Below are 11759 nucleotides of genomic sequence, written 5' to 3'. Positions count from 1 at the left end.
GGCTTAATTAGCACATATTGTCCTTGAATTATGATCACAATTGAGACCAAAATGTCTGTTGCTAAGACAGACATTCGCTGTGAGCTTTGCTCCAACTTTTTTTTGCCACCGTTAAGTGAATCACTACAGTTGAGAAATTAGTCCTAGGTCACTTTTTGTTGGCGCCGTCTTAATTTTGAACCATCACTAAACAAACTCTTGTAAGTTGTGATACTTCTAAACAAATAGAAAAAGAAGGGATGGGACTTGTGTTGAGGTTCGTTTTGTAATTTTGGTGAAGTCATCCGATTCCCACGCATGGGAAAAATATTTCCAAACTTTGGAAAAGTTCCCAAACTTTTTTCTTGACTTTTTGATCGAGAATTTCGAGGCCCAGCCAGGATTCTCTCCCATGTTGCAGAAAAACCTGAAGAAAGCTTTAGTTGTTCCTGTTCAACCCTACTGACGAATAAGCCAAATTCTGATTCCGACGGCAGCGTGGCCACCTTAACCAGTTAAATGTCTCCCTCTTCAGTTTCCCCGGAAGAATTAACAGAGTTTCTTGGCCAGTAGAAAGAAAGGCTGACGATCTTAAATGGGGTTTATTTTTTGGGTAGGGCTTATATTAGAAGCTTTCTGAAAAAAATCATGCTAGGGCTTATTTTCTGGTTGGGTCTTATTTTGGGGGGGAGGGAACTATGGTACTAAATGCATCCGTCTGGCTGATGATCTTAAATGGGGTAGGGCTTATATTAGGAGCATCCTGGGAAAAATTGTGCCAGGGTTTATTTTCCAGGTGGGTCTTATTTTCGGGGAAACACAGCAGGTTACTGAATTTTGCAACCAGTCCCCCGCCGTTTAATTCTGGCGTTTAGCTTTTGAAGCTCAGGGTTGGCCTGGTCCACCAGAAGGCCGAATTTCACAGTGGTCCAGGCTTCTTCATAACAGCCTGCTGCCAAATAATTTCGGGCAGTCCGTAGGAAGGCTTTGGACACCTCTTCCCTCCTGTGGCCAGCCGAGGTGTGCTTAAGGGCCAAGGATTTTTCAAGCTGTAAGGCGTGAATAAATTGCTTGACGGATTGCTCCTCGTCAGAAGTGGATAAGAGCAAGTAGGCCCAGGAGCAGAAGTCACCGACTTGAGCTTTCAAGCTGTTTGTGCCGTGGTTTTGGACAACTTTCCGGATGTCGGTCAGGGCGCTTTGATAATCTTCCAACTGGGTCCAGCAAGCAACCCGTTGGCGAAGGTATTGTGGGTTATTGTGGCTTGCCAAGATGGCCAAGGTGAGGTATTTCATGGCTCCTAGGGGGCACTGGTCATTCATCAGTGCCTTCGCTTCTCTGGCTGCCACCTAGGGATGAAGTAGATGGTGGTTACCCCAGTTCCTGCTTTGGCTCAACTCTCAAATCACCTGTTCTGACCTAACAGCACGAAGCTGATTCCTCGGCCCGAGAAACCCCTTTTATTTATTTTACAATGAATTCCTCTCCAGCAAAGTCCCGGCTAAGTCTTTCAAAAGATTTCCCAGTTACAGACCTTTATCAGGCTTGGAGAGTTGCCAGGCTGATATCTTCCAAACGCCATGCTGTAGCAGCAATTACTTGGTAAGAAGTCAGGAACAGATCTTCACCCTAATGAATTGAACTAATTGTCTCCCGCAAAACCCCACTCCCCTTTCGCTCCTCTTTTATTCCCTATGGGAGGGGCCATTCACTGTCCACCTGTGGCTTTACTCCCATGTTGACCCTTGTTCCTTAGCGGTTCCCTTCATCTGGCAGCTCTGTGCATGCGCACACTGGGAACAGGCTCCAGCTGCTCTTCTTCCCCACTGATCTCCGACTCCAAAGGCAGCTGGTAACTGTCGGATGGCCTTGGCCCCATCTCTGCTTTCTTGCTTGAGCTACGTAAGCCGGTGGCGGACTCACCTGAGCAAGATTTAGCTGCTGGTTGCCATCCAAAAACCCCATCAGGTGCTCTAAGTCTTTGCATTCCTTCCCTGCCAAAGTAGCCAAAATGTGGACACCGTTCAAGTTGCCCAACACTGCTTGAAGAATTCCCAGCCGAGAGTTGATGGCGTCGCTGGGTTCGCTTTGTCCAAACGTTCTCTGGAGATACGACAGGGCAGTCTTGGGTCTCCCTGTCAGTCAAAATCGAGACAGAAAGAACACAACATTTGACAGCTGGACCAATCCTCCTTGAACTCCGGAGTGTTACCCTGTTTCCTCCAAAAATACAACCTACCCTGAAAGTAAGTCCTAGCTTGATTTTTAAACCTGCACCCAATATAAGCCCTAATTAAGATCCTGCCCATATCTATCTATCTATCTATCTATCTATCTATCTATCTATCTATCTATCTATCTATCTATCTATCTATCTATCTTGTATGCATGTATGTATGTATTATCTATCTATCTATCTATCTATCTATCTATCTATCTATCTATCTATGCAAAATGCCACTCACGCATCTTCACAAAATCTCTAGCCTACAAACTTGAAATCTGGCCTGTATGTTCCTCCTCTTGGCTTCTAGGGGCTCCCCAAGAAAGGATTTTTCAAAATGACCATCAGAGCATTTAGTATTTCCGATATTATTATTATTATTATTATTATTATTATTATGCTCTGATGCTAAGAAATTCTACTCCCCCTCCCCACCTGAAAATAATCTCTTCCAAAGGCAAAACACAAGCAGAGGAGAGGAGTTTCCGTTTCACAGCCGCACCAAGCAGCTTTAGTACAGAACAGTTGAGCTAAGCCACGCCCAGGCTCCTTGCTGTCTCCTTCTTGCTCACACAGCAAATACTGCTTCAGTTTCCAAACAGCCCTCCAGTCTCTCACACACTGACAGGACACTAGCCAGGTGAATACCGATGGATGCTGGTAGGCCAAGGCAGAATTCCCCCCTCCCCTTATTTCCCTCCCCAAAGCTAAGCCCCACCATGTAGTTTCGTAGCGAAGCGCGGGCATCCAGCTAGTATCTAAATAAGGCCGGTGTCCAAGCTCAAATCTCCCCTCCTTTCTGATTCTGGCCGATTTTGGGGACCAGTTCTACGGGGAGTATTTCCTGATCTCTCCTACCCTTCGCGATTTGGAGGTCAACGCAAAGCATGTGAGCTTCGCTGTCCTGGTTGTCCATTTCCACCAACGCTTCTCCCACTTTGGAGAGCTCCTCCAAGGCCTCCGCCACAGCGAGCGGGTCTTGTCCACCGCCGAGGTCCGTCAACGCGCCCCTGCAGTGTTCCAGCAGCCAAGAGCGAACCTGGACTTGAGCCCCTGGCTTCAGAGAGCCGATTTCGGCCACCGCGGAGGCTCGATCCCCTCGGAGAGCTGAGATCAGGTCTTGGGTTGACTCCTGAAGGAGAGGAGAGTAGAAATAGGCGAAGCATTTAAGGCCTTCCTCTCTTTTTTTGTGGGGGTGGGGGGCAATGGAATAAAAGCCCCCTTTCTCAAGCGTCAGATAGAACTTTGAAGCCGTCACTCATCAAATTTCACCTTGGCAAACATTTGGGCTTTGCTGAATATTATTGCAACTGGCTGAGAAGGTGCAATAATTCTATGTCACCTATGTTCAAACTTCACTTTTTTTCTCCCAGAGGGTCTTCTTTTCTCCTCTCCTCTCCTTCCTTCCTTCCTCCCCATTATTCCTTCCTTCCTCCCCTTCTCTTTCTCTCTCCTTCCTTCCTTCCTTCCTTCCTTCCTCCTTCCTTCCTTCCTTCCTTCCTTCCTTCCTTCCTTCCTTCCTTCCTTCCTTCCTTCCTTCCTTCCTTCCTTCCCTCCTTCTCTTTCTCCCTCCCTCCTTCTCTTTCTCCTTCCTTCCTTCCCTCCCTCCCTCCCTCCCTCCTCCCTCCCTCCCTCCTTCCTTCCTTCCTTCCTTCCTTCCTTCCTTCCTTCCTTCCTTCCTCCCTCTACCATTGCAGCGAATGCCTCCTCCCCTTCACCTGCCCCGTGGCATTCAAAGCCATCAAATCCAAACAATTTAAGTGCCGTTTCCACCTTCTTCTGGTCCAGGGCCAGGTGGACGAAAGCTTTTCCGCAAAGAGCCCGGGTGTTTTTCGGATCTTCTTTCAAGACGGCCTTGAAATCGAACAGGGCTGTTTTCTTCTGCCCCAGGAGCCCGTAGCAATGAGCCCGCACCAGGAGGGAATCGACAGCGTTCTCCCCTAGTCGAAATAAAAAAAACATTAAAACGAATTCTAACCCACCAGGCCTACCCCAGAGGGTTGTTGTGGTAACAAAAGGGAGGAGAGGAACTTTTCTCTTGGACTTTAAGGGGTGAGCAGGGGGCTGGACTAGAAGGTCCCCGAGGATACTTCCAGCTCTGTTCTGTTCTACGAAAGGGGAGAGAAGTGCAACTTCTAAGCCAAGGAAACGTATTCTATATATATATAAAAGCTCACCACTCGTGCATCATCACAAAATCTCCAGAACTGTAAAGTTTACAAACTTGAAATTGGGCCCCTATGTTCCTCTTGGCTTCTAGGGGCTCACTAAGAAAGGATTTTTGGAAATGACCACCAGAGCATTTAGAGTATTTCCTGTATTATTATTATTATTTAGAGTATTTCCTGTATTATTATTATTATTATTATTAACACGCTCTGATGCTAAGGAGTTCTACTCCCCCTCCCCACCTGAAATCTCTTCCAAAGGCAAAACACAAGCAGAGGAGAGGAGTTTCAGTTTCACAGCCGCACCAAGTAGCTTAGTACAGAACAGTTGAGCTAAGCCACGCCCAGGCTCCTTGCTGTCTCCTCCTTGCTCACACAGCAAATACTCTTTCCGTTTCCAAACAGCCCTCAACTCTCTCTCACACACCGACAGGACTCCAGCCAGATGAATACCGATGGATGCTGGTAGGCAGAGGCAGAATTCCACCCCACTTATTTTCCTCCCCCAAAACTAAGCCCCACCACATAGTTTCGTAGCGAAGCCCAGGGATCGAGCGAGTTTTGGATAAACATAATTTTGGATATCTCACTGGCTGCGGTGATGGCCAAGGAGAGGTAAGCGATGGCTTCCTTCAAGTAAGTGCCCGCTGGTTTATTTTTCAGGACCGCCACAGCCCTGGTGTGACAGTGGCTTTTCAACAGGGCTCGGTCGTCTTCTTTTAAAACCTTCACGAAGCCCTGCAGGCAGGACAGCTTGCCTGTCTCAATCATCTTCTTCAGGTACTTCATTTGGGTGGCGGGGGGGAAAGAGGGAAAGAAAAAGAGAATTACGGACGACGGTTAACACTAGCCTGGAATAGATGACCTCTAAGTTCCTTCCACCGCTATCATTAAAGGGAGGGTCAGCCCTGGTCAGGAGGGGCCCAGCATCACTAGGAGTCCAGCGGCGTATTTGTTTCATTCGAACCAGATCATAGTGGACATTTTAATAACGTGCGTGGCGTCCAATTGTGTTCTTATTCTTATTCGAATTGATGCTAAAATGGCCAGGATCCAAACCTATAAGGCCATTGTGATATGGTCCATTTGAAACACAAGATACTTTAACTGGCTCTTTATTTGAAATTTATTTTTATATTATCCGCCTGGACGAAAGGGACACAGGATATAGGTGAAGATCCCGTATTAGGCGGTATATGTGCTTCTTATTATGCGAAGGGGCCTCTCCTGTTCCCAGGGCAGGAGCGCCCTCTGCTGGACCCTGGTCAGTATTTCCTGGACTAGTTTTTCCACAAATAATTTCTATACTTTCTTCACAGGCACTTTTGTCATTTCCCAGGGCCGTTGTATCTTCAACAGGTTGCTAAACAAACTGTTGTAAGTTGAGGGCTACCTGCGTGAGGTGATAGTAGCAGAATCTTGCAAGTCTGGATGTGGTTCCTTCTCCCTTTCTCTATCTTGGGGTGTATTTGAGGTGCTTTCTCAGGCTACACTTCTGGGCCGGACTTGGGTTTCACTTATCTGACTGTTATCTTTGGTCTCTCTCTCTCTCTCTCTCTCTTTCTCCCTCTTTCCTCTTTCTTGAACCGGTCACTAAATGCACTTGTCAGGGCTCTAGTAGTTTCCCCCATTGAAATCATGAGTCCCGAGCCAAACTTCCAAAACTTAGAAAGGATTTATTGGGAGTTAACATGTCCGGCACTGCCTGGGTGCAGCCGACTCTGAGACCCATCATTCATTGTCACCTATGACCCTGGTTTTCCGCTCCAACCCCTGGATGTGTCATAGATCATATTCTCCAATGGGACACATCCCTAGCCAAGAATCATTAATCATACTCTCCAGTTAGAATTTTGCACGGCAGAAACTTCAGTCACCTAGTTACTATCTTTGAAAAACTATTTACGGAATGCAGTTTCAGTTTGCAAGCAGCTGCACTGCTCCCTCCTCCCTTTCTGTTGGCAACTCTAAAAAGATAAGAGAAATATTTATGAGTTGACAAAACTGTTGTAAGTCGAGGACTGCCCGGCAGACGCGATCTATCAATGAATTCATCTGGGAATTCAACCAGCCGGAGTTTAGTTGGCAAAGCGATTTAAAGGAATTGAGGATCTATGGACTCACCTCATTGCATCCGTCCACATGGCCTTTCTTTAGCTGAAGGAGAGCCAGCCTGACCAGAACGGGGGATCTCTCAGGATCCTTTGAGAGACCCAACCGGAGGATCTGGTGGCTCTCTTCCAGGCGACCCAGCTGGTACAAAGCATCGGCACACAGCAGCCGAGAAACGCCCAGTTCCAAGAGAAGAGAAGCCAATGGGTGGATCCCAAGGGAATCCCTGAGTAGAGAAAGAGGAGAGGAGGATGGAGGTGAGGAGAGAGCGGTGTAAATTTTCAGGAGAAGCAGGCTGGCAGATCCAGAGGTTCGGATCTGCAGCTTGCAAATGTTTTGGGGTGGTTCCGTGTTTAAAAAAATTTTTAGCAGGGAGGGAAGGATGGAGGGAACTAGGGAAGGAAGGAAGGAAGGAAGGAAGGAGGGAGGGAGGGAGGGAGGGAGGGAGGAAGGAAGGAAGGAAGGAAGGAAGGAAGGAAGGAAGGAAGGAAGGAAGGAAGGAAGGAAGGAAGGAAGGAAGGAAGGAAGGAAGGAAGGAAGATTTATTTGGGTTGAGGTGAAGTGTTAAGAAAAAGAAAGAAAGAAAGAGAAAGAAAGATAGATTTATTTTAGTTAAGGTGGATGGAAGGAAGGAAGGAAGGAAGGAAGGGGAAAGAAGGAAAATAAAAGAAAGGAATGAATCACCCTTGGATGGTTTTCCTGGTGGTTTTCCAAGTTAGCTGACTCACCTGTCTTTCTGGAGGTCATCCAGCCATCCGGATTTCTCCAATCGGTCCTCTGACTTGCATCGAACTGTCTCCTTTCTTTCCAGCATCTTCTGGACTTGCTCCTGAAGGGTGACCAAGAGGAACCCTCTCTGGTTCCAAGGGATGTAGGCCTTGATCACAAAGCCGGTTTCCTCAAACCGCAGTCTGCAGGCGGTCAGGTAATCCAAGGCGGTGAGATAGGGATGGCCGGCCCAGGCTCGGATCAATCCTCGCCCGCAAAGGGCCTTCACACAGCTGCTTGGATGCGGCACGAGGTCTTCAAGGACGGCTTGGAAATCTTGAAGGGCTTCGGGGCGGCGGTTGGCATGAAGGTGGCAGAAGCCCCGTTGGGCCAGGAGGGTGTTTCGGTAGGTGGTTTCTGCAGAGGCCAGGAGACGGTCGCAAACTTCCAAGGAGGCTGAGATGTTGCCTTCTAAGAGGTAGCAATCGGCTAGATGGACGTTCAGTTCTCGCAGTGACTCCGGGGCGATCTGGACCAGGAAATGGAGTGTACGGAGAACGGGAGGAATCAACACTTGGCCACCGTTGCTCCGGACTTCGTTCCTCACCCGGATGGCGTCTTTGTAAGCGGCAAAATCCGCCTCCAGGACTGTCCGGGCATGCTCCTCAACCCTTTCAGCTTCTCGTGGAGAGAAGAGGGCTTCAAAGGAGGTCTTGGCCAGCTTGGGGTAAGCTTCAAAGGCGCCCACAAGGTCCTTCAGCATCTCCGGGACGTGGCGTCCGATAGCCAAGAAAGCCGCAGCTCGGTGCATCAAAAGACTTGAGGTCTCTTGGCCGCCCGATGAACCGCTGGAGGAGAAGGCTTCTAAGGCCCTGCTGGAGAGGGACACGCATTCCTCGTACATACGTCGCTCGAAAAGATGCCGGACCAGAAGGGGGCAGACCCGGAGGTCCTCGGGGGCTATGGCAGCCAGGAAGTCGTAGCACAGATCTTTCCGGCTAAGTGTCTCCTTCGGACCATTGTCTGGAAGTGAGAGGCCGTCCAAACAAGCCTGGATGATCTTCTCCAGGTATCTCCTCTGTCTACGGCTCACGAACCCCACCGTCTCGTTCCGGCTTCCCGCAAAGGCCCGGAGATACTCGGCGACCCCCTCTCGGAAGTGCGTTTGGGACAGCACCAGGGCCAAAGCGCGGGTGAGAACCAGCTCCGTGCAAGGGTGGGCCTCGAGCAGGGAGTCACACTGGCTGGCCACGCGGAGAGGCTGGCCTGCCTTCAGCAAAGCGTCCATCTCGAAGAGCAAGGCGGTCACGTTGTGGGGGTCAAAGGCCAGGAGAAAAGCCGCCGCCGTTGCGACGTTGAGCAGGGCAGGGTTCACAGGATGGTTCCCAAGTTTTGGGATGGAGCTTTCTCCTTGACACCAGCTTTCCAAGATGGCGACCATGTTGGCCCGGGCCTCCTTCTCAAGAGCCGCCATCTTGTTGACGGCCGTGGGGGCACAGAGAAGGAACCCAGCAACGTAGTAAGTGGTGGCCAATGGGAGATTGCCGTTGGCCAGTTCCCGATCCCCTTCCTGGCAGAAATCTCTGGCTTCCTCTTGGGATCTCCAGAGAGTTGAAGGACCTTCATTCTTCACACCGGCTTTCTTTGTTGCCCTACAAAGCAGCGGACGGGAAGAAATCAACCTCTAGAAAAGATAACGGTGGACATGGTTTTATAACCATGGAAGGGCTATCCCTCAGAAGAGAGCTGGAAGGGACCTTGGAGGTCTTCTAGTCCAGCCCCCTGCTCAGGCAGGAATCTCAAGTTTGCCATCGGTCAATTGCAGAAGGCAGATTGACTCGGAACAGCCTCCATCCTGCAGCGATATCTGTAACCCCATCAAACATCCAGATTTCCGTATCCCAGGTCCTTGGGAAGGACTCCATGGGTAGACAAAAAAGACGCGGTCTGAACATTTGGCTGACTGCATTAACAACAACAACAACAATAATAATAATAATGACACCATTTCAGCCATTGTAGATAAGCCAAGGTCCCCCTTTCTCTAACGTTAAATTTGTGCGTGTGAATTTGATACTCCGGTCTCTTTCCTAACCCAAGAATTCCCACCCTTTACTTCTTCCCTTGAAGGACAGCCATGAGACTCACATGCTACGTGGCAGGCAGGAAGAACCGTGGATGGAGGTCCTTGCATGAAGAGAAATGGAAGCCACCGGCCGTGAATGAGGCCAGATTTTCCCTCTGCAGAAGGCTGGGCTCTCGGGAGCGAAAAGCAGGCTTGGCCACGTGTCTGCCAGTTTCCCAGGAGACCGTAAACACTGAATCTCCTTGCTTGAGAAGCAGTGCGTGTCCGAGTTAGCAACCCCTTCTTTATCCTGCTCCTCGTCCCCTACTTAGCCGGCGGCTGGTTAAAACAGCCTGAGACACGACAGGCGAGGAAAGACGAGGAGGAGGGAGGAGGAAAACTAAAGCGAGCACGAGAGAGAGAGAGAGAGAAGACGGTAACAGAGGCTTCCCGATATAGGGATCACGCCACTCATTCGAAGAATCTGGAATTACAGAAGGAAATAAAATCACACATCTCCTGGACGCAAACTTACCGCATCCGTCTGGAGTTTGTGTGGCTCCTAGGGGCACAAAACAAGGTGTCTCATCCACATCGGTGCAGTAAACTACGTTGGAAGGGGAAATGGACGAAAGTGAAGGCTGATCTAGTTAAATATTTAAGTGTACAACAGGTCTTCCTTCTGTGGGGAATAATGAATTTTTAAACAGAAAAAACAGATAGAATGACAGCTGGCAGAGAGGCAACACAGCATTTCCCTGGCCAATAGAATGGAATGGAATAGAATAGAATAGAATAGAATAGAATAGAATAGAATAGAATAGAAATAGTAATTAGAATAGAAATAGTAATTAGAAATAGTAATTAGAAATAGAAATTAGAATAGAATAGAAATAGTAATTAGAATAGAATAGAAATAGAAATAGAAATTAGAATAGAATAGAATGCAGAATGGAATAGACTAGAGAAAACTGAACACAGAAAGAATAGACTAGAATAGAGAATAGAATGCAGAATAGAATATAATACAGAATAGAATAGAGTACAAAATAGAATAGAATAGAGAAAAGAATGCAGAATAGAATAGAATAGAATAGAGGAAATTGAATACAGAATAGAATAGAGAGTAGAACGCATAATAGAATACAGAATAGAATAGAATGCAGAATAGAATAGAATACTTGGAAGGGACCTTAGAGATCTTCTAGTCCAACCCCCTGCTGAGGCAGGAAACCCTATCCCATTTCAGACCAAGTGTTGTCCAATCTCTTCGTAACAACTTCCAGTGCAGCCTTCGCAACTTCTGAAGGCAAGCCCACTAATTGATTGTTCTCACCGCCAGAAAATTCCTTCGTAGTTCTAGTTTGCACCTCTCCAGATTAAGGCCGGATTAATTCCTTGTTCCTTGATTGGTTTCAGAAATGAAAAATGGGGCCATTTTCGTAGCCAAACCAAATTAAGCAAAATGGCTTGTCTCGGTTTCCACTTGATATTCTTTGCATAATATATGCGGACTTAATGGCTGGAAATCTCAGTGCTTCTTTTCTCAAAGGTAAATATTTTCTCCCGAGCCCTTTTTTGTTCTCTCTGCACTAAGACACTTTCGATAACTCTGAAATAAATATGAAAAAAAAAATATGAGCAAGGCGTTTTAATATGAAACAGTGGCATATTGGCTGGGGAGCTCTGGCAGTTGAAGCCTACCAGTTTTAGAGTTGGTTAAGGTTAAAAAACGCTACACCAGACCATTGCTGATCAAAGTCATCCTCCAGCTTCTCTTTGGAGGAGCTCACCTTTCATGTGGCAGCCAGTTCTGCTGGCTCACAGTTCACCCACTCAGGAAGTTCTTCCTGAATTTGAACACACAGGGCTCCAGAATTTCCAGATTATTCACCATTTCGGAGCCCTTCTCTGAACTCGTTCCAATTTATCCCAGTCCTTTTTGAAAGATGGGGGCCAGAACTGGATGTACAATCTGGAGATTAGCTAAATTTGAACTTGAATCCAGGCTCATCCCTGGTTAGGGGTTGAAGTTTTTCCAGAGACATCTCTTCCTCTTAAACCAGACTTCCTTCCGCCCTCCCTCCCTTCCTTCTCTCCTTCCTTCTTTTCTTCCTTTTGGTCTTCCCTTTTTCCTTCCTTCCTTCCTTCCTTCCTTCCTTCCTTCCTTCCTTCCTTCCTTCTCTCTCTCCTTATCTATACTCCCTTCCTTCCTTCCTGTCTTCCCTTTTCTTTCTCCCTTCTCTCGGTCTCTCCTTCCTTCCTTCCTTCCTTCCTTCCTTCCTTCCTTCCTTCCTTCCTTCCTTCCTTCCTTCCTTCCTTCCTTCCTCTTCCCCTCTCTTCCTTCCATCCTTCCTCCCTCCTTGTCTATACTCTCTTCCTCCCTCCCCGTCCTTCCTTCCTGTCTTCCCTTATCTTCCTTCCTTCCTTCCTTCCTCTTCCTTTCTTCCTTCCATCCTTCCCTCCCTCCTTGTCTATACTCTCTTCCTCCCTCCCGCCCTCC

The 11759-nt window shown here is 47.9% G+C and overlaps 1 protein-coding gene across 1 annotated transcript; it reads right to left on the bottom strand.

Annotated features, from left to right (window-relative positions):
* Positions 1-640: 640 nt before the first annotated feature.
* TTC34 (tetratricopeptide repeat domain 34) lies at positions 641-9470 on the bottom strand. The gene is made up of 8 exons (XM_087914837.1): positions 9340-9470; positions 7212-8843; positions 6496-6709; positions 4962-5154; positions 3977-4143; positions 3062-3335; positions 1903-2114; positions 641-1328 (listed from the first exon to the last, which is right to left on the bottom strand). Coding segments are annotated over exons 1-8 (3216 nt in total). The 5' UTR covers positions 9342-9470; the 3' UTR covers positions 641-806.
* Between the last annotated feature and the right edge of the window lie 2289 nt (positions 9471-11759).

Source organism: Pseudonaja textilis, chromosome 18 (assembly GCF_049901715.1).
Source record: "Pseudonaja textilis isolate UNSWEBS1 chromosome 18, rPseTex1.2, whole genome shotgun sequence".
Taxonomy (NCBI): Eukaryota; Metazoa; Chordata; class Lepidosauria; order Squamata; family Elapidae; genus Pseudonaja; species Pseudonaja textilis.
The sequence above is the reverse complement of the archived record's forward strand: the minus strand, read 5'-3'. Positions and strand labels throughout refer to the sequence as shown.

Bases quoted from the DNA above. Each gene is read 5' to 3' on its own strand.
- TTC34 (XM_087914837.1), bottom strand. The intron at 6,710-7,211 runs GTGAGTCAGCTA...TTCTCTACTCAG, and splicing joins GATGACCTCCAGAAAGACAG to GGATTCCCTTGGGATCCACC. The intron at 2,115-3,061 runs GTAGGAGAGATC...TTTGACTGACAG, and splicing joins TGACCTCCAAATCGCGAAGG to GGAGACCCAAGACTGCCCTG.